This window comes from Microtus pennsylvanicus, chromosome 12 (assembly GCF_037038515.1).
Source record: "Microtus pennsylvanicus isolate mMicPen1 chromosome 12, mMicPen1.hap1, whole genome shotgun sequence".
NCBI lineage: Eukaryota > Metazoa > Chordata > Mammalia > Rodentia > Cricetidae > Microtus > Microtus pennsylvanicus.
Window position 1 is genome coordinate 95,437,528 of NC_134590.1, and position 24,590 is coordinate 95,462,117.

Genomic DNA, 24,590 nt, shown 5'->3' on the forward strand with positions numbered 1-24,590 from the left:
TGGTCATAATTGAGAAAACATCTTACAGCTGAATCTCATGGAGGCATTTCCTCAACTGAGGCTCCTTCCTTTCTCATGACTCTAGCGTGTGTCAAGCTGTCACACAAATCAGTATGTACTGGTGCGCATGCATGTATGTATGCAGGTAGAGACCAGAAATCAACCATGGGTGTCCTTGCTCAGGCACCTTGTTCTTTAAGAAAAGGTCTCTTCCTAAGATAAGGTCTCTTCCTGAACCTAGAGCTCACCGATTAAACTATGTTGCCCCAAAAGATCCTCCTGTCTTTGCTTGCCTGGTAACAGAACTACAGGAGTCTGCCACCATGTCTGCCTTTTTCACATGGATTCTGGGGATCAAATTCAGGTCCTTGTGTGACAAGCACTTTATGAACTAACCATCTGTCAGCTCCCCACAGCAGGTATCTTACCAGGTCTTTATAGGATGAGTTATTGTCCTCACTTGAATCCATTTCCTCATTGGTTAAAGGACCTTTCTTCCTCATTCCTTCCCCGTGGAAAGCAGGGCTGAGGCTGAGGGTGGAGCTTGGGGCAGGAAGGTGACTCAGCCAGCCTTAGCCAGAGAGGATACAGAGGCTGTAATCCTGGGTTTTGTTTTGATTTTTTTTTTTAAGAATGATGGAGGAACATACTGGTTCTTCCGGATTATAAAGTAGCAATGTGTGTAGGAAGGAATGCTGAGATTTGAGGAAAAACAGCAAAACCAAAGCAGATATTCCTACCCTTTCCCTTAGAGATGGTATGCTATGAGTATCAACTTCTAAAGAATGGCAGTTAAAACCTGGCTCTTGAAGAAGAGACTATCATCTGTTGACAGTCTGTACACATGTATTTGTTCAGCATGCCAGCACAGGCAGAACTGCGCAGCATAGACAGGTTTTGTGGTGGGTTTGTTTGAGTGGAAAGATAGTGAAAGTTACTGTGCAAAACACAAACATCAGAGTCAGGCATGGTGGAGTACACCTGTTAGCTCAGCACTGGGGAGGCTGAGATTAGAGGGTTGGAATAACCTGGCCTACATAGACAAGGGCTGGAGTTGAAGCCCAGTGGTAGAGTGCCTGCTTCAAGTGCACAGGACTTGAATTTAGTTCTTAGCACTGCAAACACAGTGGGACTATCAAATGCAGATTTGTGTGGTTACCTCACAGTTCCTTCATCTACACTCTTGGGTGGTGTTTGCCTCCCTCTTAGAGTGTCCTATTCAAATGGTTCTTCCCAACTCTCTGAATTACCTTCTCTTCACACTGCCCCCTCCAGCACTGGTTCTAGCCTGTGGTTCATTTTGTCTCCTTCTCTGGAGTCCAAGAAGGGCTCTGCTGGCTTTGTCCCCTGCTGCTTCTGCCTGACACAGGGTGCGCCCTCCAGAGAGAGACAGAGAGACAGTGAGAGGGAGAGAGGAAGGGAGGGAGAGAAGGAGAGAGAGGAGAGAGAGAGATATTGTGTATGTGTGGTGTGTGTGTTCCCCCAAAACCATTGAACCTGAGCAATGCCACTGGGTCCCAAGATCCAAACTACCTCTAGTATCTACAGGGCTGTGACAGTTTCCTTCATGGTGCTGATGGGGTCAGGTCTCTGCTTTGCTTATAGACACGGATCCTGGTCACTCATGGCATCAGTTCCCTGCCCCAAGTGGATGTCATCATTGTTATGAGTGGCGGCAAGATATCAGAGATGGGTTCCTACCAGGAGCTGCTAGACCGGGATGGGGCCTTCGCTGAGTTCCTGCGCACCTATGCCAGTGCTGAGCAGGACCTGGCCTCAGAGGATGACAGTAAGGACGGCAGGGGGACTTTCAGGAACTGACTCTGATCATCATAGCTGCTTATGGGAGGGTTTATCTGTGCCCCGGGGGTGCAGTTCATGAGAGTATTGGATGACAAGCACATTGGGCTTTGGGAGACCGACAAATGGATAAACCTGCTTAACCTTGCAGGTCAGGTAGAAAGGGTTCTCAGCGCTTGACACCCAGGTACACAGGGTTGGGCTTTGGCTTTGTGAACTCAAGATTAGTCTCTGTCCTTCCTGTAAAGTACTTTCTCCTCTGGACTTTAGACTCCTCAATGGCTAAAATGGGGACAATAGGGCTGGAGAGATGGCTCAGTGGTTAAGAGCACTGACTGCTCTTCCAGAGGTCCTGAGTGTAGCGAGCAGCATAGAGCCACACCTAATGGAGATGTATAATCAACTCCTATGGCTAAAGTCTGACTTATGCCTGATCACTCAGCTGCTTGCATATGCATGGGCCTATGGGCAGTGCCCACCTGGCAATCCGGGATTGGCAGCCCATGCCTACTTAAGGGCTGTGAGAGGTTTGCCCGAGGAGAAAGAGAGGAAGGAGAGAAGGGAAGAGAGAGAGAGGAAGGAGAGAGAGAGGGGAAAAGAGAGAGAAAGTGAATAAAGTCCTGGAATAAACTGCAGTGAGAAGAGCTCCGGTGGTCGCGTCATCCTTGGTGGACGAGGTGGGGCGTGACACCTGAGTTCAATTCCCAGCAACCACATGATGATTCACAGCCATCTGTAATGAGATCTGGAATCCTGCAGTCATACATGGAAGGAATGCTGTCTATATAATAAATAAATAAACAAATCTTTAAAATAAATAAATAAATAAAATGGGGACAATAATAATTATAGTTTTCTCTGTTCCCAGGGGCCTGAGTTCCAGTGACAGCCATGATGTAGCCCAGAAAAGCATGAGGCTCATAGAGTGTGGACACGCATAGTGGCCATGTTCCTCAGAACTTTGTGGCTCAGGGCCCCTCCGTAAGACCCTCCTAGCTGTGTCTCTGTCCCTGCCACCTCCAAAGAGCAATGCAGGGCCAGCCTGGCATGTGCTGGTGATTAGTGTGGTCTTGGGTATATGGGACATCCTGCGTGCTTAATAACTGTAGCTGTATTGTTTCCCCTGGTACATGACACCGCAGACCTGACTGTTATAGCACCCCACCTGTTGTCCTGGGCCTGTGCTGTTGGTACAAGGTTTATGTGCCAGTTGAATCTGCCCCTGCAGACTTGGTTGCTGGGGGACTTAGGAAGCTAGACTCCAGCAGCCTCAGTGACTAGCAGATTGGGGACCATCTGTAGCCTCCTATTCTATTAATCACACAGGCTCTCAGAGGACCCTCTGGTTAGCTGCATCTGGGGAGCAGTGGCCGCAGTTGACAGAGATGATGCCAGCTAATGCCTGCTCTACAGCCCACAGGGACACCCCTATGAACTGCTTTGGTTACAGTTATTGTAAAATGTCTGAAACTTGTTTGACGACCCCCCCATCTAGCCAGATCCTCTCTGGGACATGCATGCTATCCTACACATCCCAGGTAGATCTTTGGAATATGGCCCTCAGATGGCCACTCCCGTTGCATAGTTTCCCAGGGGTAAAACTCTCGTCAGAGGCAATGAATGGGAAACCTGCAGGTGGTAGCCTACAGTCCTAAGGGCTGGCCTGAGACCTTGGTGTCACTAAGAAAAATGTTTTTGCTGTCCATTTACCTGGCCATTTGAGCATTTATGGAGCACCTACTGTATGTGAAGTGCTTTTGCTTTCTCAGGTCCTATCTTAGTTAGGGTTTCTATTGCTATGATGAGACACCATGACCAAAAAGCTCTTCAGCATTGCTGTTCATCACTGAAGGAAGTCAGGACAGGAACCCAGACTGGGCAAGCTCTCAGAGACAGGAGCTGATGCAGAGGCCGTGGAGGGGAGCTGCTTCCTACCTTGCTTTCCCTGGCTTGCTCAGCCCACCTTCTTAAAGTACCAAGGACCAGCAGCCCAGGCATGGCACCACCCACCATGCTTTCTCACTGACTGAGAAAATGCTTTACAGCTAGATCTTGTTGAAGCATTTTCTCAACTGAGGCTCGCTCCTCTGAGGACTCCAACTTGTGTCAAGTTGACCCCAAAACCACCCAGTGCAGGCCCATATTACACTCCTTCCCCTGAAAGCAATTCCTGTGTCAGAGCTTTGAGTCTGGAAGTTGGCTGTACAGTGTGGGGCTGTGCTGTGCTCAGGTCCCTCTCTTCACATTCACATCCTTCACCCCTCCTTCACCCACAGGGTTCCTCTCGCAAAGTGCTGGGGCTCCAGGCATGCACCGCCATGCGTGGTTCACAGTCAGGTCTTTGTAAAGGAAGCAGTAAAGTGGAGGTTGGGCCACCTGATTGCAGGGTGACTCACCTCAGACATTGTCACAGTCTGAGGCTGGGGGTGAGGGCTTCACATGGAACTTAGGGGGAGAGGTTCAGGCTTGGGGACAAGATAATATGAAAATCCCTCTCTTAGTGAACCCTAAACTGTAGAGGTAGAAGACAGATTTATGCAGTCAGGATTCAGCATAGGCTCTGGGAGCCTCTCCGAGGCACTGATAGACATGGGGAGGAGCCAACCCAGAGACTATCTAGGTATGTGCAAAGGCCTCAGGACAAGGCTATTGAGGACAGATCAGGTTAGGCAAGGGAATTGGGGTAAGAGATAGGAAGTGAGGCAGTGAGCTGCTCACCCTTCAAGGAGGGCCTTGAAGGAGTAGTTTTGAATTTTAGTCTAAATTTAGTGGGGAACTCTATTATTGTTCATTTTTGTTTTAAGTGTATATGTAAATGTGAACTTGAGTGTAAATGTGAGTACGGTGTGCAGGAGACCAGAGAAGGAGTCAGATCCTCTGGAACTGGAGTTAAAGACAGTCGTGAGCCACCGTGTGGGTGCTGAGAATCAAACCCAGTCAGTCAGTGCTCTTAACTGCTGAGTCACCTCTCCTGGCCAAGCAGGAAAACCCTCAAATCCTTGAATGTCAGAGAAGAGAACTCTGGTCTAAAGGCGACTCACATCTGGTCTCTCATGTGGGAGGAGTGAGGCCCTCACCATTAGGGTGTCATGGAGGTTGAGACAGGTCTCGCTATGCAGTCCTGGATGGCTTGGAACTCTCTGTGTAGATTAGGTAGGCCTTGAACTCAAAAAAGATCCATTTTCTTGGTGCTGGGATTAACGACACGTTCTACCATGCACACCATATCATAATAGTTTTTAATAAATGTTATATTAATAAGATGTTAAGTGTGGTAATGCACACCTGCAATCTCAGCACTTGGGAGGCTCAGGCAGGTTGATCACTGGGAGTTTGAGACAGAAAATCAAAAACCTTTATTGGGCGATAATTCAAATACGAACCATATGTCTGTTGGTTTGTGTCAACTGGTATTTGTTAATGTACTGTAGCCACCATAATTAACTTTAGGACATTCTTGTCCCCCCAAAGGAAACCCCAGACCCATTCACAAGCCCATATACACACTGCCAGATTTTTCTTTTTTTCTTTTTTTTCCCCAGAGTCCCTCCATAGCTGCTTCTGTATTCCTTCTCTGTGGACTATCCACTCTGAACTATCCATGTCAGCAATACATGGTATTCTCTGGCTTCTTTGAGTTTTGTATTCTCAAGGCTTGTATGCACTGAAACCACACCTCCTTCCATGATTGCATAATTCTTCATTGTGCTACAGTGTATTTTAGACTTATAGTTTACTCACTCATGGGCCTGGGGACAGGTTGCTTCTGCTTGTTGGCTGTTAATTTTCATTCTGCCTCTAGTGGTCTGAAGGAAAAGCTACAGTACTAATCCCAGCAGCTGGGTGTGAATTTCTTGTTAAACGTCTCCCCCTACTGGGTGCTTAGAGTCTAGCACACTTGGCCCTGTCTCCCCTCCTTACCTTGGTTCGAGCATCTCCCCGAGACTTCCTTTTTTACCCATTTACCCTGGGTAAATGGTAAGTGGCTCCTGGTGACATTTACCCCTATACCTCCCTGAGGGACTGAGCTGTGGATGGAGCTTGCATCAATGTGGTTCTGTCTTCTCAAGCTCCCTGGCAGCCAAAGTCACTGTTGTCTACTCTGGAAGTGACTGGGTTCCTGGTCTTTTGTTTGGCCATACCCAGCTGTTGATGCCACATTCTCCCCTCTTCCTGTCTTTGCCAGGTGTCAGTGGTTCAGGGAAGGAGTCAAAGCCAGTGGAGAATGGGATGCTGGTGCCAGTGGGGAAACACCCTCAGAGGTAAGCACAGGGAGGACGTCTGGCCCTGTATCTCTGCCTGTGGGAACTCAGAAGAGACAGGTAGCACCTCCACTTCATCCACCACAGTCTCAGGGATTTGGAAGACGTGTGCGTCCTGCCTTCAAGAACCTTCCTTCAAGAACCATCCTTCAAGAACCTTCTCAGGAAGAAGCCAGCAGTGACCTATAATTCACACAGGCCTGCCTTTCATTTGTTTGTTCCTACTTCTGAAACTGATCTATGTCTTTCCTTGGGTACCTGGAAATGGGGCCTGGCATGTTGGGCTTTGTGAGCCAGTATATGACCACGGACGGTCACAGTGGTCTGGGAGCTGGACCCATTGTTGGCCTGAAGTCTAGTGGTTTCCAATTCACTGCTGGCCTGCTCCCATCTTACAGCAAGCAGTTGGAGACTCACCAGCTGGGCAGCTCTAGAGACACCCAGCTGAGATCTGAACCAGTGCTCTTTACTCTTTGGTGTCTCACCACCCGACTCAAATAAATACAGATGATTGTTCTTTCTTAAGAATGCTCAGCCTTGGCTTGTTTCTAGCCAGCTTTTCTTAAATTATCTCATTTACCTTTTGTGTCTAGGCTTTTACCTTTCTCTATTTTTATATATCTTTTATTTCTCTCTTATTCCATGTCTGGTGTCTGGTACCTTGGCATCCTCCTCTCCTCCTTTTAATGTTCTCCGATCTTCCTAGATTTCTTTTGTTTATTCTCTCTGCCTGCTGGCTCTGCCTATTTTTTCTCCTGCCCAACTATTGGCTGTTTAGCTCTTTGTTATACCAGTCAGGTGTTTAGACAGGCAAAGTAACATAGCTTCACAGAGTTAAACAAACGTTCCACAGCATAAAAAAATGTAGCACATCTTCAATTCATATTCCACAACAGCAGGCTTGTGAATCCCAGGCTGGCCTTGGACTGAACAGATTACTAAGGATAACCTTGAATGCCTGGTCCTCACGTTTCTACCTCTTTGATGGGATTACAGGTGTGTGCTTAGCTTATGCTGTGCTTTAGATGGAACCCAGAGCTTCATTCTACCAACTGAGCTACACCTCCACTCCCAGGTCATTTCTGTACACGAAAGATTGTTCCTCACACCTTCTGCCCAGTGCCCTTCATACATACCTCAGTAGTCCCCATTCCTGACATATACATCTCTTCCCATGGAAACACATTCTTCTGGGGAGTGCCACAGGGGCCCAAGTGTATATGTGTGTTCATGTGTGTGCTGGCACTCCCCAAGGCTTTGGCATCCTACCCTCCTTGACAACAGGTATCTCAGCAGCTCTTCTTCCCACAGTGGGGATGCTGGTCAGCAGCATAGCAGCACAGCCGAACTGCAGAAGGCTGGAGTCAAGGAGGAGACATGGAAGCTGATGGACGCAGACAAGGCACAGACAGGGCAGGTGAGTGAGGCACAGTGCAGAGTGCTTTGCTTGGCATATGGGAATGCGTGTATTTATTGGATGGCAAGGCTGCCAGGGCTCTATGTTTAGGTTCTATGCCAAAACCAGAGAGGTTAAGGGACTTTTGCTGGAGTTTGGATCTGAGCTGCTGACTCCATGTTGGCACTCTAGTCTCTGCCTGTGCTCATTACTGCTTGGCCATGAGCAGCCTGGAGTATTGAACGGGACCTCCCAGGCTACAACCATTTCTCCATCTTCTCATCACTTCCCCAAATGTGTTGAGCTCCCTCATATATCAGGGCCTTACACCTGTGGGTCACCCCCTCCCCTTCCTGGTTTCCATTCGTAGCTGGTAAACTCTTCAACATCACTTCCTCAGGGAGAACTTCCCCTGGTACCTACCCACCTGGGCACTTGAATGGCCTCTTATGACTCTTCTCTATTTATGTGTTTCTATGGGTAATGATGGAGCATTAGGCTGTCCGAGTGCTTGCTGGAAGCTCTTGTGGGAGGCAGGAAGTCTGGCTTTGCTACTCCTGCCTGACATCATTAATGGGGCAGCAGGGTATCAAGGGTCTAGACCCAGGAGGGTGGGCTGGGCTTAAGATCACACAGGAGCTGCTAACCTCATGCTGGCACTCTACGGGTCCTAGGTGCAGCTGTCAGTGTACTGGGACTACATGAAGGCCATTGGCCTCTTCATCTCCTTCTTGAGTATTTTCCTCTTCCTATGCAACCATGTGTCTGCACTGGCCTCCAATTATTGGCTGAGCCTCTGGACAGATGACCACCCTACTATCAATGGGACTCAGGAGCACAGGACGTACCGACTGAGTGTCTATGGGGCCTTGGGCATCTTACAAGGTATGGCTGTGCTTACTTCATGTGTCCTTTCCTGAGACCCCAAGACCTCATGGAATTTACAACTACTAACTGAGCCAGACGTACATGGACAAAATCTGCCACATGGTGAACTCTGAATGCTTGCTGAATTCATGCCCACCCCTTCCCCGCCCCAGTTAGCTCAAGGAGCTGATTGCTGGCTGAGTTGGCATCAAATGAAGCAGCCTAGCTCTGGAGTTCACTCTGAAGCTGTGCCAGCCAGTATGTGATCTAGATGTGATCTAGATGCTCATAAAACTGCTTTGTACACACATGCCCTTTCTGTGTCCCTGATGCACTCATGTGGGTGGTTAAGTGAGTCTTTTTTGTGTGAGAGCTTTTCTGTGTCCAGGCATGCTGCCAGGAAGGCACTTAGTACTGGTTGTGGTTTTGAGTGTCACTGTCCCTATTATACAGGTGAGGTGACTCACATAGATTGACATGAGAGGCCCCCAGCTGAACAGGGTTGGCAGCGCCAACTTCAGTTTGCCTTCCCCTGTTATTGGTGAATGAGCCAAAAGAAATCTGTGATCCAGGGGGTGTTTGGAGGAGCCACAGATGTCTCCTGACCTCTGAGGTGGTTTTGGAACAAGCCGTCAGATGATCAGGTGTGGATGCCTTGAGTTTCTCCATGTGTAGCCTACTTCTGCCTGCCATAGAGCCAGAGACTGCAGCAGCCTTCATATTAGATTTTAGAGAGAGCAAAGAACAGAGAAGATGTTTCTGTGGGTTCACACAGAATCAGTATCTGCTACAAGAGCTGTGCTGTCTGGCACAGTAGCCTCCAGTCATGGGAGGTGATTTGAATTTTAGTTCATTGAAGTTAAAAGAAAATTCATTTCTTCAGAAACTCAATCCCAGTGTGTAGTACACAGTGAGGGCTGGTTTCTGAGGGCAGCCATCACTGAGTTGCTGAGGGACCCAGTGCCGGCCAGCAGACCACACTTCTGTATCTTACACTCACATCTCTGTTGCCATCCTAGGTGTCTCAGTATTTGGCTACTCCATGGCTGTGTCCATTGGAGGCATCTTTGCTTCCCGTCATCTCCACCTGGACCTGCTGCGCAATGTCCTGCGCTCGCCCATGAGCTTCTTTGAGCGCACACCCAGTGGGAACCTAGTAAACCGTTTCTCCAAGGAGCTGGACACAGTGGACTCCATGATCCCGCAGGTCATCAAGATGTTCATGGGCTCGCTCTTCAGCGTCATTGGAGCTGTCATTATCATCCTGCTGGCCACACCCATCGCCGCTGTCGTCATCCCACCATTGGGCCTTGTCTACTTCTTTGTGCAGGTGAACCACAGATGCTTCCTTGTGTGCCATATCTCAGGAGGGACGGTGGGAATGTGAACACAGCACTCGGCTCTGTTGTGAATAACTAAGAGGGCTGTTTTGTTTGCAGGAGACAAATGCACATTCTTATTCGTTTAACTCTTTAGAGCTCTATATTAGGGGAAGGCTTGCAGCTGTGCAGTCAGTTGTTAATAGACTGAAGAACAGAATTCTACAGTGGAGTCATGAAAAACAGCAGCCTCATCAGGGTGAATGCTGATGCATATATAGCATATTAGGAGACAGCTCATTTCGAGACTGGTGTGGCCCTATGGGTCAGGTGGCACCCAGGCTGTTGTTGCTGCTGCTAACACCCCTTTTTTTTAGTTCTGCTTTGCTGTCTTTACAGAAGTCTTCAATCAGTTGGCCTCGTGGTCCAAAATGCTCGCCAAAGTTTCCTCTTTCATGTCTATCATATTTATAGTTCAGACACAGATCATTAAGAAAACAGAAGAGGGAACATATGGCCGTTGGATCAGAAGTCCTCGTTTAAATCCTCTGGTCCTCAAGATGAGTTGTGTGGCCGCTATTTGCAAGGAAGTACTCGGTACATTGGTTTTTCAGAACCAGTTTCCTCTTGAGAGGGGCAGCTGTTCTGGTTCATACCTTGTCCCATTTGTAGAAATCACCTTTTCTTTGCACATGTATACTTACTTGGTCAGTTTCTGCCTACATTACAGTTTAAGGTGACAGGTGAGAGGGTAGAGAGACTCAAAGAGGAAGCATTTTTCTCAGGTGGCAGAGCCAAGAGTGGGACCCCAGGTCTGTGTGGTTTGTGCTTAGTCATTCATTTGTAAGGTTGGCTGCTGAGATTGTTGCGGGGGATGGGGTAATATCAATGTAAACTAACACCTGGTGGCACCTGCTGTTGTCCCAGCACTCAGGGAACTCAAGACAGGAGTGTGTAATTTTATAATCAGGGACTCTTCTTCCATTTTCCAGCTGCCCAGGTCCGAATAATCACACAAAACCTATGTTAATTACAACACTGTTTGGCTGAAGACTTAGGCGTATTTCTACCTAGCTCTTATATCTTAAATTAATACATTAATACATTTCTATTAATCTATGTATTGTCATGAGGCTGTGGCTTACTGGAAAGGTTCTGGTGTCCTTCTTCGGTGTCTGCCTGAATCTGCCTTCTTTCTCCCTGCATTCATTTTAGTTTTTCCACCAAGCTCTATTCTGCTCTGCCATAGGCCAAAGCAGCTTCTTTCTTTATTATTATTATTATTACTGTTATTGTTATTATTATTATTTTATTACTTAAAAAATACCAATCCAAATTCCCACTCCCTCCCCTCCTCCCACTCCCCTCCTACTCCCTCCACAAGCCCTCCCACCCCACTCCCCTCCAGTCTTAAGAAAGGGCCATGCACCCCTCCCTATGGAAAGTCTAAGGCCCTCCCTATTACATCTAGGTTGAGCAAGGCTTACATCCAAAGAGAATAGGATCCCAAGAAGCCAGTACAAGCCATAGAGACAAATCCCAGTGTCACTATCAGTGGCCACTCAGTCTGCCCCAACTGTTAACCCCCTTCAGAGTTGACTCCCAGTCTAGTTGGAGTTGGTGAACTACCATTAGTTCAGGTAAACTGTCTCAGTGGATGAACCCGTCATGGTCTTGAATTCCTTTCTCATACTCTCACTCCTTCCACTTTTCAACTGGATTTTGGGAGCTCAGTCCAGTGCTCTGATGTGGGTCATTGCCTCTGTTCCCATCTGTTGTTGGACAAAGGTTCTATGGTGATATTTAAGATAATCATCAGTCTGACTGTAGTAATAAGGGTGGCGGGACTGCGTCCCCAGCATCCCGGCTGCCTGGCTAGCTTATGCCCGAAATAACAACACACAAACTGTATTCATTTAATCACTGCTTGGCCCATTTCTATCTAGCCTCTTCTAGGCTAATTCTCACATATTAATTTAGCCCATTTCTAATCATCTGTGTAGCGCCCCTAGGTGCGCTTACCGGGAAGATTCTAGCCTATGTCCATCCTGGGTCGGAGCTTCATCTTCCCTGGAGCGGGGAGCATGGTGTCTCTCTGAGGCGTCTGCTCCTGAGAGGAGAGCTGTGGAGTCTGAGCTCACTTCCTCTTCCTCCCAGCGTTCTGTTTACTCCTTCCACCTATCTTCTAACCAATGAGGGCCAAGCAGTTTCTTTTTATTTTACCAATGACCTTCCTCCATCAGTCTGACTACAAGGTAAGGCCAGTTTAGACACCCTCTCCTCTATTGCTTAGGGTCTTAGCTGGTGTCATCCCTGTGGGTTCTTGGGAATTTTTCTAGAGCCAGGTTTCTTACTACCTCCCTAATAGCTCCTTCAATCAAGATATCTCTTTCCTTGCTCTTGTCCTTCCTCCATCTTGACCATCCCATTCCCTCAAGTTCTCCTCCAACTCCCCTTTTCCCATTCCTTCTACCTCCTGCCCCCCTGCTCCCAAATTTTTGTTTGATTCTAATTTCCAGGTGGGTCTATATATGTTTTCCTTTGGGTTCACCTTATTACTTAGCTTCTCTAGAATCCTGAACTATAAGCTTGTTGCCCTTTGTTTATGTCTGTTATCCACTTATGAGTGAGTACATACCATATTCGGTTTTTTTGGGTCTGGGTTACCTCACTCAGGATAGTGTTTTCTAATTCCATCCATTTACAATCAAAATTCAAGATGTCATTATTATTATTATTATTATTATTATTATTTTTACCACTAAGTAGTACTCTAATGTGTAGATGTGCCACATTTCTTTACCATTCTTCAGTTTAGGGACATTTAGGTTGTTTCCAGGTTCTGGGTATTACAAATAATGCTGCTATGAACATAGCTAAACAAATGCTTTTCTAGTATGATTGACCATCTTTTGGGTATATTCCCAAGAGTGGTATTGCTGGATCCTGAGGTATGTTGATTCCCAGTTTTCTGAGAAACTGCCACGCTGATTTCCAAAGTGGTTGCATGAGTTTGCATTCCCACCAGCAATGGATGAGAGTACCCCTTATTCCACATCCTCTCCAGCATAAGCTATCATTAGTGTTTTTTGTTTTTATCTTAGCCATTCTGTCAGGAAAGAGTTGGTATCTCAGAGTTGTTTTGATTTGCATTTTGCTGATAGCCAAGGAAGTTAAGTATCTTTTGGCCATTTGAAATTCTTCTTTTGAGAATTCTCTGTTTAGTTCAGTACATCACTTTTTAATTGGGTTATTTAGAATTTTAATGTCTAATTTCTTGAGTTCTTTATATATTTTAGAGATCAGTCCTTTGTCTGATATGGGGTTGGTGAAGATTTTTTTCCCCATTCAGTAGGCTGCCTTTTTGTCTTGTTGACTATTTCCTTTGCGCTACAGAAGCTTCTCAGTTTCAGGAGGTCCCATTTATTCATTGTTGCTTTTATTGTCTGTGCCGCTGGGGATATATTTAAGAAGTGGTCTCCTGTGCCCATGCATTGAAGGATACTTCCCACTTTCTCCTCTCAGGTTCAGTGTGGTTGGATTTATATTGAGGTCTTTAATCCACTTGGAGTTTTGTGCATGGCGAACCATATGGATCTATTTTCATTCTTCTACAGGCCAGCATTTGTTGAAGATGCTTTCTTTTTTTTCCATTGTATAATTTTTGCTTCTTTGTCAAAAATCAGGTGTTCGTATATGTGTGGATTAATATCTGGGTCTTCAATTTGATTCCCTTGGTCAACGTCTCTGTTCTTATGCTAATATTGAGCTGTTTTCATTACTGTAGCTCTGTAATAGAGCTTGAAGTCAAGGATGGTGAGGCCTCTGGAAGTTCCTTTATTGTATAGGATTGTTTTGGCTGTCCTGTGTTTTTTGTTTTTCCATATGAAGTTGATTATTGTTCTTTCAAGGTCTGTGAAGAATTGTGTTGGGATTTTGATGGGGATTGCATTGAATCTATAGATTGCTTTTGGTAAGATTGCCATTTTTACTATGTTGATTCTTCCTATCCAAGAGCATGGGAGGTCTTTCCATTTTCTGATATCCTCTTCAATTTCTGTCTTCAAAGACTTAAAGTTCTTGTCAAATAGGTCTTTCACATCCTTTGTTAGTGTTACCCCAAGATATTTTTATGCTATTTGTGGCTATTGTGAAGGTGAAGTTTCTCTGATTTCCCTCTCGTTTTCTTTATCCTTTCTGTATAGGAAGGCAACTGATTTTTTGGAGTTGATCTTGTATCCTGCCACATCACTGAAGGTGTTTATCAGCTGTAGGAGTTCTCTGGTAGAGTTTTTGGGGTCACTGATATACACTATCATATCATCTGCAAATAACAAAAGTTTGACTTTTTCCTCCAATTTGAATCCCCTTGATCTCCTTATGTTGTCTTATTGCTATTGCTAAAGCTTCAAGAAATATATTGAAGAGATATGGAGAGAGCACACAGCCTTGTCTTGTTCCTGATTTTAGTGGAATCGCTTTTTCTCCCCATTTAATTTGATATTAGCTGTCGGCTTGCTATATATTGCCTTCACCATATTTAGATATGATCCTTGTATCACTAATCTCTCCAAGACCTTTATCATGAAGGGGTGTTGAATTTTGTCAAATGCTTTTTCAGCATCTAATGAAATGATCATATGGTTTTTTCTTTAAGTTTATTTATATGATGGATTACATTGATAGATTTTTTTTTATGTTGAACCAGCCCTGCATCTCTGAGATGAAGCCTACTTGATCATGATGGATGATTTTTTTTGATGTGTACTTGAATTTGATTTGCCAATATTTTATTGAGAATTTTTGCATCCATGTTCATGAGTGAGATTGGTCTGTAATTCTCTTTCATGGTTGAGTCTTTGTGCGGTTTTGGTATCAGGTTAACTGTAGCTTCATAAAAAGAGTTTGGTAATGAGCCTTCTGTTTCTTTTATGTGGAACACTTTGAGGAGTATAGGCATTATTAGCTCTTCTTGAAAGTTTTTGTAGAACTCTGCACTAAAACCATCTGGCCCTGGGCTTTTTTTTGGTTGGGAGGTTTTTGATTACAGCTTCCATCTCCTCGCAACTTATAGGTCTATTTAAATTGTTCACCTGGTCTTGATTTAATTTTGGTATATGGTATCTATCTAAAAAATTGTCCATTTCTTTTACATTTTCCAATTTTGTAGAGTACAGGTTTTTGTAGTAGGACCTAATGATTCTGTGAATTTCCTCAGTGTCTGTTGTTATGTCACTGTTTTCATTTCTGATCTTGTTAATTTGGTTGTTCTCTCTTTGCCTTTTGATTAGTTTGGATAAGGGTTTTCCAATCTTGTTGATTTTTTCAAAGAACTGGCTCATTGTTTCATTGATTCTTTGTATGGGTTTCTGTGTTTCTATTTTGTTGATTTCAGCCCACAATTGATTATTTCCTGTCTTCTCCTCCTCCTGGGTGAGTCTGCTGCTTTTTTTTCTAGAGCTTTCAGGCATGCTGTTAATTCTCTAATGTGAGCTTTCTCTGTTTTCTTTATGAGGGCACTTAGTGCTATGAACTTTCCTCTTAGCACTGCTTTCATAGTGCCCCATAGGTTTGGATATGTTGTGCCTTTATTTTCATTGAATTCAAGGAAAGTTTTAATTTATTTCTTTATTTCTTCCTTGAGCCAGGGGTGGTTCAGTAGTTGACTGTTCAATTTCCATGAGTTTGTAGGCTTTCCAGGGGTGGAATTGTTAAATTCTGACTTTACTCCATGGTGATCCGATAAGACACAGGTGTTTACTCCAATTTTTTTGTATCTGTGGATGTTTGCTTTGTTACCGATTATGTGATCAATTTTCGAGAAGGTTCCATGAGGTGCTGAGAAGAAGGTATATTCTTTTTGTTTGGGTGGAATGTTCTATAGATGTCTGTTAAGTCCATTTGGTTCATTACATCTGTTAGTTCTCTTATTTCTCTGTTAAGTTTCTGTCTGGTTGACCTGTCCATGGGTGAGAGAGGAGTGTTGAGATCTCCTACTAGTTGTGTGTGGGGTTTGATGTGTGATTTCAGTTTTAGTAATGTTTCTTGTACATATGTGGGTACTCTTGTATTAGGGGCGTAGATATTCAGGATTGAGACTCCATCTTGATGAATTGTTCCTGTTATGAGTATAAAGTTTCCTTCTCCATCTCTTCTGATTTATTTCAGTTTGAAATAAATTTTGTTAGATATTAAGGTAGCCAGCCACCCCCACTTGTTTCTTAGGTCCATTTGATTGGAAAACCTTTTTCCTAACCCTTTACTCTGAGGAAGTGTCTGTCTTTGAGGTTGAGGTGTGTTTCTTATAAACAGCAGAATGCTGGATCCTGTTTTTATATCTATTCTCTAAGCCTGTGTCTTTTTATAGGTGAATTGAGTCCATTGATTTTAAACAATATTAATGAGCAGTCGTTGTTAACTCCGGTTATCTTTTGGGAGTAGTATTTGTATGTTTCCCTTCTTTGGGTTATACTGGTGGGGGGTTTATCAGATGTCTGTGTTATTGTGAGTGTAGTTAAGTTCCTTGGGTTGAGGTTTTTCTGTCTAATACTTTCTATAAGGCTAGGTTTGTGGATATGTATTGTTTAAATCTGTTTTTGTCATTGAATATCTTGTTTTCTCCATCAATGGTGAATGAAAGCTTTGTTGGGTATAGTAGTCTGTGCTTGCATCCATGGTCTCTTAGTGTCTGCAGCACATCTATCCAGGATCTTCTGGCATTCATGGTTTTCATTGAGAAGTCACATGTAATTCTGTTAGGTTTACCTTTATATGTTTCTTGACCTTTTTCCTTTGCAGCTCTTAATATTCTTTCTTTGTTCTGTATGTTTTGTGTTTTGATTATTATATGATGAGGGGATTTTTTTTTTTGATCCTGTCTATTTGGTGTTCTGTGGGCTTCTTGTTTCTTCATTGGGGTATTTTTCCATAAGTTGGGAAAGTTTTCTTCTATAATTTGTTGAGTATATTTTCTGTGCCTTTGAGCTGGAGTTCTTCTTTTTCATCTACCCCTATTATTCTTAGGTTTGGTCTTTTCATGGCGTCCCAGATTTCCTGAATGTTTTGTGTTAAGAATTTGTTGTATTTAGTGTTTTCTTTGACCAATGAGTCTATTTCCTCAATGGTATCTTCAGTGTTTGAGATTCTTTCTTCTATCTCTTGAATTCTGTTGGTTATACTTGTCTCTGTAGTTTCTGTTTGTTTACCCAGATTTTCCAAATCCAGAATTCCCTCGGTTTGTGTTTTCTTTATTGCCTTTATTTCAGTGTTCAAATCTTGAACTGTTTCCTTCACCTGTTTGATTGCTTTTTCTTGGTTTTCTTGGTTTTTTTTTTTTTTTGAGGGATTTATTAATTTCTTCCAGCTTTCTGTTTGTCTTCTCCTCTATTTCTTTAAGGGAGTTTTCCACTTCCTCTTTTTCATAAAGTTATATTTAAAGTCATTTTCTTCTACATCTTCTGTGTTAGGATGATCAAGTCTTCCTATTATGTGTCTGCTGGGTTCTGGTGTTACCATGTTGTTTTTTAGGATGTTGGAGGAATTCTTGCATTGGTGCCTACCCATCTCTTCCTTCAAATGAAGCGAGCAGTCTCTTGGCTTCTTGGTCCAATCCTTGCTGTGTCTGTCTCTTAGGTCCACTCAGTATTGGAGCAGGCTCTTAGGTCCACTCAGTATTGGCACAGGTTGTGTTTGGCAGGGTTCTATGGAACTTGCAGGGAAAGGCAGGTTGGGGGTGGGGTGGATTGAGGGCTAGTAGGGAAGCTCCCTGCTGGCAGCTCTTCTGTCTTCCAAGTATGGATGCAGGATATATGGCAGGGTTCCAGGAAACTTGCACGGAACTGCAGGTTGGGGGCAGGGTGGATTGAAGGCTAGCAGGCAAGCATTCTTCTGGCAGCTAGAAATGTCGAGGGATGTCCTATGTTCCCCAAGTTTGGGTACAGGATGTATGGCAGGGTTCCAAGGAGCTCGCAGGGAACCAAGCAGCTTCTTTATAAAGCAATGATAATAAATCATATTCACAGCATACAGAGGAGAGTCCCACATCAGAAAGTTCAAAGCTACATAGCAAACCTTGTCTCAAAATCAAAACAAAAAAGTAAAAATACCAAATTGTGGATACTTGTCACATAGAGTCTGGGGACCTTGGTATTGCTGTCTCGTACCTGGACCCTATCACACTTCAGGTCATTGACATTACCATAAAGAAAGATGGAATTGTAGGGCGAAAGTCCATCTTTGGACTTGCCTTGTCGCTTCTTTAAATCAGTGCTGGCTGTTTATTGGCTGTATTTCCCAAAATGTGGTAAATGTGCTCATGCTGCCTGGAAAGCTTCTTGCAGGCTCCAGTTCAAAGAGGCCACACCATCCCTCGAGTGTAACACTGGAAACTAGAGAGTTTCCCCTTGAGAGTACAGCGCTTGCCTCACAAGCATGAGTACATGAGTTTGATCCCTAGAAAAGCCAAGCCTGATGACCAAGCAGTGCCCATGTGTGGAAGGTGTTTTGGCATAGTCATTTCTGTGGACCTGTGGCAATTACCTGAGCTAAACAACTCAAGGAGGAGATTTTCTTCTGTTCACAGTTTTAGTGCTGTCTGGTAGGGAGGGCGTGGCATGGTCAGGAAGCAGAAGATGTTTGTGCTAGCTTCCTTTTTTATTTATCCAGACTTCATCCAGACTCCCAGAATGAGATGGTGGCTCTCACATTCAGGGCGGGTCTTCTGGCCTCAGTTAATGCTCTCTGAAAAATTCCTCACTTGTACTCAAAAGTGTGCTTCTTTGATCTTTTTGGTGGCATTTAATCAATGCTCCAGTCACTAATTACAACCGTATTTGTGTAGCACACAAATAGGTGTACTACTAAAGGTGACTTTGAGATAGATGTATTTATTGGTGCCCACAGTGACTGACCTTCTCTGAGAAAGGTCTAATCATCATACTCAATTCTATCTATTGTAGGCAGATTTTCTTTCCTGCCAGCCTGTTCTCAAATAGCCACACAGGCTTATTATTAATTGCAAATGCTTGGCCAATAGCAGTTGACCAATACCAAGCTCAGGGGCTCAGGGTTGTCACTAGCTAACTTTTACATTTTAAATTAACCCATATTTACACTCTATTACCTGGCTTGGTACCTTTTCTCAGTATAGCAAGTTTATCTCCTACTTCCTCTGCTTCTCCTCGTGACTCCTGAGACTCCTCTTCTTTTTCATGCTCTCTTTTTGTCTGCCAGTCCTGCCTAAACTCTTCCTGTCCAGTTATTTGTCAGTCACAGTGACATATATTCACACAGTGTAAAGGAATATTCCATGATCTGTCTGTCTGTCTGTCTACCTACTATCTTCATTTTGTGGTTCTGGGAATGGAAACTAAAGTGTTAGACCAGTGTCTTCCACTTGCTCATGCTCCCCTGCCCTACATCCCCTTTATACATTTAATTCTAGGCACTTCTTAATCTTTCTATTCATATTATTCTCAATAAATTAAATTCTCATGACTATGATAAAAACTCAATGACCAAGACACCTTATCAAAGGAGGGTTTATTTGGGCTTCCAGTTCCAGAGGGAGAAAAGTCCATCACTATCACATCTGGAAGTCATGAACACAAGTACCATCTGTGATGGCAGGAACTGCTGAGAGGTTACATCTTGAACTATGAGACAAGACAGCAGACAGGGAATGGTACATGGCTTTTAAAACCTCAGATCTTGCCCCAGTGACACTCTTCCTCCAGCAAGGCCATGCCTGCTAAATCTACCCAAATAGTGCCACCAACTAGGGGCCAAGTGTTCACACTTTTAAGCCTGTGAGGCACATTTTTACTCAAACCACCTTAGTCAGTATACTTTACTTTTGCAGACAGGACTTGCTCAGCTCTTGCTGCACAAACCTGATTCTCACATCCCAAGATGGAAAGAGAGAACCTCTCTGACCTCCACACATGCATTCTGGCGTGGGTGTGCATATATACTGCTCATGCATACACCGTGCACACATACACAAACTCATCATCATTATCATATATGATTTAAAGTTAAAAAATGACAAGTGCTTTTCCTAAGAAACTTATGTAATAGGTAAAACTGCAGAATTCAGCTAGGCTGGAACATGTTTGCTGTTTGCTGTTTGAGTGCTTGTTTGGTGTTCATAGCAACTGCTGGGCACACTGCTAAGGGCTACTTTTGCTGTGATGAAACACCATAACAAAAAGCAACTTGAGAAGGAAGGGGTTAATTGCATTCACCATTCCATATGACAGAGAGGACAGGCACTCAAGCAGGGCAGGAACCTGGAGGCAGGAGCTGATGCAGAGCCATGGAGGGTACTGCTTGTTCCTCATGGCTTTCTCACCCTGCTTTCTTTTAGAACCCAGGGCACCAGCCCAGGGATACTTCCTCCACCCCTCCCCCCCCACACACACAGTGCCCTCCCCACCAATCATTAATTAAGAAAATCTCCTAAAGAAGTCATTTTCTCAGTTGAGGTTTCATCATCTCATATGACTTTAGCGTGTGTGAAGCTAACATAAAACTAGCCAGCACACCTATATAGTTTGTGTATATAAGGGTTGATGTCTTTGTAGTCTTTTTTTTTTTCATCCTGTTTGGCATTTTCGGAGACTAAGCAACTCTTGTCTCCTTTTCTCTCAGTGGGGTCACTCCTGTCCCTTGCTGACTTGGCCCCTACTCTTTGTACCTGGCGCTGCCTCCTGCTGACCTGTGCTTGTCACCCTATAGAGTGAAGACCAATGTCAATTCCTTTCTGTGGCCCCATCCCTGTCAGCTAGGAACAGAAGAGGTGGCCCTCCCCAAAGAAGAGCCCATCAGTTGGGTGTCTAGTGCCAAAGGGTCAGCCCTGAAAACATACATATAGGTAACATTTGGACTCACAGGTTCTATCTAGGAATGTGTATATGTTTACACACACTTACAGACATTCAGTAATGATGAGGGAAAGAAGAGACCATGAATTGAAGGAGAATAGGGATGGGCATATGGGAGGGCATGGAGTTGCCATGTGTGTGAAACTGCTGACACAGGCTCCTGGTTTAGTGGCATCCACAGGGTTCCATCCTTGACATGTATGTGTGTGAGACATGTGCAATGAATGTGCATATAGCCATGTGAGACTCACAAAGAAGAACCATACTGGTTCTTACCTGCTGTCCTCATAGTCTACTGTGCAAAATGGCTTTAGTGTTGCTATTATACAGAAGAAGCCAAGGCCTGGATTTCTGTGGTAGTAGCAAATGAAGACTAAAGAGGTCTGCCAGTCACAAAGCGTCTTTCTGAACCTGTACTGTTGGGAGAGGAAAGCCCCAAACATTGAGAGCTCCTGAGAGACCAGGCAGTCTGGAGGTCATTTCATCCTGCTGCTGCTTAGGCACGGACCCAAAGAGGAGGCCACTTTTACCCCTTTGTCTCCACACAAGAGCAAGAAAGAGCACTGCCTAGGTTGGAAAATGGGACATGCATCCAAGAAACTGTGGCTACTGTCACTGACATTCCTGTTCCACAGTTCACCAGGAAAGCAGCCCATCTCCAGGGGTCAGCCACGTCTGAGCTTCTCCCGGAATATCCCAGGAGGATGGCACGAGGGGCTAGCACTGATTCTGTGCCTCTCTCTCTCCCACAGAGGTTCTATGTGGCCTCCTCCCGACAGCTGAAGCGCCTCGAGTCTGTTAGCCGTTCCCCTGTGTACTCACACTTCAACGAGACCTTGCTGGGGGTCAGTGTCATCCGTGCCTTTGAGGAGCAGGAGCGCTTCATTCGCCAGAGTGACCTAAAAGTAGATGAGAACCAGAAGGCCTACTACCCCAGCATTGTGGCCAACAGGTGGGAAGCCAGCCGAGGGCCCAGTCCCTCAGCCTCTGTTTCTTCTGGGAGAGAAATGGAAACAGCGGGGCACATGCCTGAAGGAAGATTACCATGAGTCTGAGGTTCCCTTGATTAACTGGCGAATTCCAGGCCAGCTAGACTATAGAATGAGATTTTGTCTAAAAAATAAAGCAGCCTGGGGGCTGGAGAGCTGGCCTGGTGGCTGATATTGCTTGCTGTGCAAGCATGAGAACCCACATTTTTGTCCTCACATAATCTTAGCATTGTGGGGTGCAGGTGGGGGGTGGTCCTAAGAGCTCAGTGTCCAACTTTGTAAATAGCAGCTGTTTCTTCCTCACATTGAGGTTTATCTCTTGCCAAGGGACTGACTTTTACTTATTTTATAATTATTATTGCTAGTATTCTGTGGTGATGGCTCTCAAACCCAGGGCCCTGTGCACGGCAGGCCAGTGACCCAGCAATGAGCTCTGCCCCAGCCCACGATGCCTGTTTACAGACAGCAGTGCCTCCTGTAGTCGATGACAACTTCGCGATTTCCAGGGAATTGTTTCTTGATATTAAAGATTTCCTAAGAAAAAGTCAATCTTTCCAAAGGCAAACTTGAGTTTCCAGGGTGGAGGTTGCTCTTGAGAGTTCTATTTTAGTCCCTAGGCAAGCCAGATTCATGAAGTCCTATGGGCCCTGGGCACCACCCCCACTCCCAGTTCTCATATCTTGGATGAGTGTCACCCACAAGGCCTTTCTCTAGAAGTGCTTGGAAATTAGCTCAGATGGCAGATGAGCTTAGCTCTGTTCCATGAACTTAAAACTGTGCATCTGTCTGTCTGTCTGTCTGTCTGATATACTCCTACATATCTCCTTACAGGTGGCTCGCTGTGCGTCTTGAGTGTGTGGGCAACTGTATCGTGTTGTTCGCCGCCCTGTTTGCTGTCATATCCCGTCACAGCCTCAGCGCTGGCTTGGTGGGCCTCTCCGTGTCTTACTCATTGCAGGTAGAAGGCTCTTTCTTGTGTTGAATGTTCTCCCTATGGCAACCAGATTTTGAGTTTCTAGACCTTGGCTTTGGGTACCTGCACGAATGGGAAAAGGAGAGGGCTTGAATGGAGTTTTATGGGAATCCTGACACGTGGCCTGCATTCTTTACCATTCAGAAGATTCTCAGTGGCTTTGATGCTTTCAAAGCTATGAATTTCCCTGAGTTCTGTGTTAGTTCCATCTCATGATGTTTATCATACTGAGTTAAAAATATTTTCTTTGTGTGGTTAAGATGGGGTAGCCTAGAACTTGGCATAATTCTGCGTCTTCAATCTTTGGAGCACTGGGATTAATTACGGATCCACACATGCAGTTTCAAAATATTTTCCAGTTTCCTATATGACTTCTCTTTCTTTCTGCCTTTCTTTTCTGTCTTCTCTCTCTTTCCCCCCTCCCTCCCTCCCTCCTTTCCTCCCTTCCTCTGTCCCTCCCTCCCTCCCTCCCTCCCTCCCTCCTTCCCTCCTTTCTTCCCTTTCTTCCCCCCTTCTCTTTCTTTCATCCACAATGCAGATGTCAGAGGACAACTCTGTGGAGTCATTTTCTCTTGTTGCATCTTTACATGGCCCTGGAGGGTGGAACTCAGGTTGCCAGGCTTGCTCAGCAAGTGCTTTGCCCACAGAGCCACCTCACAGCTCTTGGCTGCTTTCTGACAACTTGTGTGAACCATGTGTCACCTTGAAAGGTGTGATTCCTAAGAGGTGCAGTGTGTCCATTCTGGTGATGGCTCTGTAGGTCACTTATTTCTGTATCTGTGTGAATGATATGATGCATACTTAATGAAAATGAAGCCACGCTTTCCCCAAGAGACCCCACATGGCTCTCTCCATTGGCAGATAACTTCCTACTTGAACTGGCTGGTTCGAATGTCCTCTGAGATGGAGACCAACATCGTGGCTGTGGAGAGACTCAAAGAGTATTCTGAAACAGAGAAGGAGGTAAGGCAGGATTCAGTCTGGCCCCTTAGCCTTGGCCTTTCAGAAACCCTTTGGGTGTCCTCTGCTTACTCAGAGGGTGAACTATGTGTCTGCCAGGCCCTCTTGGGCTTTTCCTGTCTGCTTTTAACACTTATTAAGAACCATCTTGTTTTAGAGGAAAATATCCCTTAGTAAGTATAAGTAACACAGCCCACAGGTACCCTGGGGAAACAGGAACACAATGAGGACAATTTTCCTCATAAGTTGAGGAATTAAGCATGAATGAGTTGATTGGAAGTGTGAGATAGCTCAGTGGGTGAAGAGTTCAGACCCCAGAACCCACATAAAAGACTGTTCTTGGCAGCTTGCACTTGCCAGTTTCTCTTATCCCTCTTCTTGTGATCCAGGCTCCCTGGCAAATCCAGGAGACAGCTCCACCCAGCACCTGGCCCCATTCGGGCCGTGTAGAGTTCCGGAACTACTGCTTGAGGTATCGAGAGGACTTGGACTTGGTTCTCAAGAACATAAACGTCACCATCGAGGGTGGAGAAAAGGTGGGCGTGCTCCGTCCTCTGTTCCATTGACTTAGGGTCCAGCATGAACTCTCCACTGTGGGATTGAGGTGCTTTTACAGGGAGGAATCATGGGAATAAAAGATGCTGAGTGTATTCAACAGGTGGACGACACCCCCAGACATGCAGATACGTTTTTTGAAAACATTTGCGTGAACTATAAATACTAAAAAAAAATCCGTGATCCATAAAATGGTCCCTCTGCTTTTCTTGAATGGTTGGAACATGTAGCAGTTCTGCCCACCCCCCTGCAGGTCTGTCTAGAAGAATCTAGCCCTCCAGCTCACCCCAGCTCCTCCTGTGTGTCCCTTTACTGGAGTTTGTAAACTCTAGAGTAATAAAGTGATACCATCATCCCAGAACAGCTTATGGGGACATATAGCTCCAAGCTCTTCCTGGAAGGCATTCAAGACCATGACCCATAGAACTTTCTCAGACACTTGGTCAGGGATCATCCTAGGCATTTGCATACTGTAATATTGAATTGTTAAATTGTCCATCCACATGTGTCCAAGTGTTCTCTTTCCATGAGGTAAATCTCTGAGTCTTACGGGCATTCATGCATGGGTGCTGAGCTGTGATAACTG

General features: G+C 45.0%; 1 protein-coding gene across 1 annotated transcript in view; it reads left to right on the forward strand.

Annotated features, from left to right (window-relative positions):
- Window positions 1–24,590, forward strand: part of LOC142832308 (multidrug resistance-associated protein 1-like) — a 71,452-nt gene that overhangs the window by 41,091 nt on the left and 5,771 nt on the right. The window contains exons 11-19 of the mRNA XM_075942706.1: window positions 1,606–1,789; window positions 5,987–6,062; window positions 7,374–7,479; window positions 8,133–8,343; window positions 9,345–9,655; window positions 21,280–21,479; window positions 22,348–22,474; window positions 23,351–23,452; window positions 23,839–23,985. Coding sequence (XP_075798821.1) covers window positions 1,606–1,789; window positions 5,987–6,062; window positions 7,374–7,479; window positions 8,133–8,343; window positions 9,345–9,655; window positions 21,280–21,479; window positions 22,348–22,474; window positions 23,351–23,452; window positions 23,839–23,985 — 1,464 coding nt within the window. The remainder of the gene's footprint in view (window positions 1–1,605; window positions 1,790–5,986; window positions 6,063–7,373; window positions 7,480–8,132; window positions 8,344–9,344; window positions 9,656–21,279; window positions 21,480–22,347; window positions 22,475–23,350; window positions 23,453–23,838; window positions 23,986–24,590) is intronic.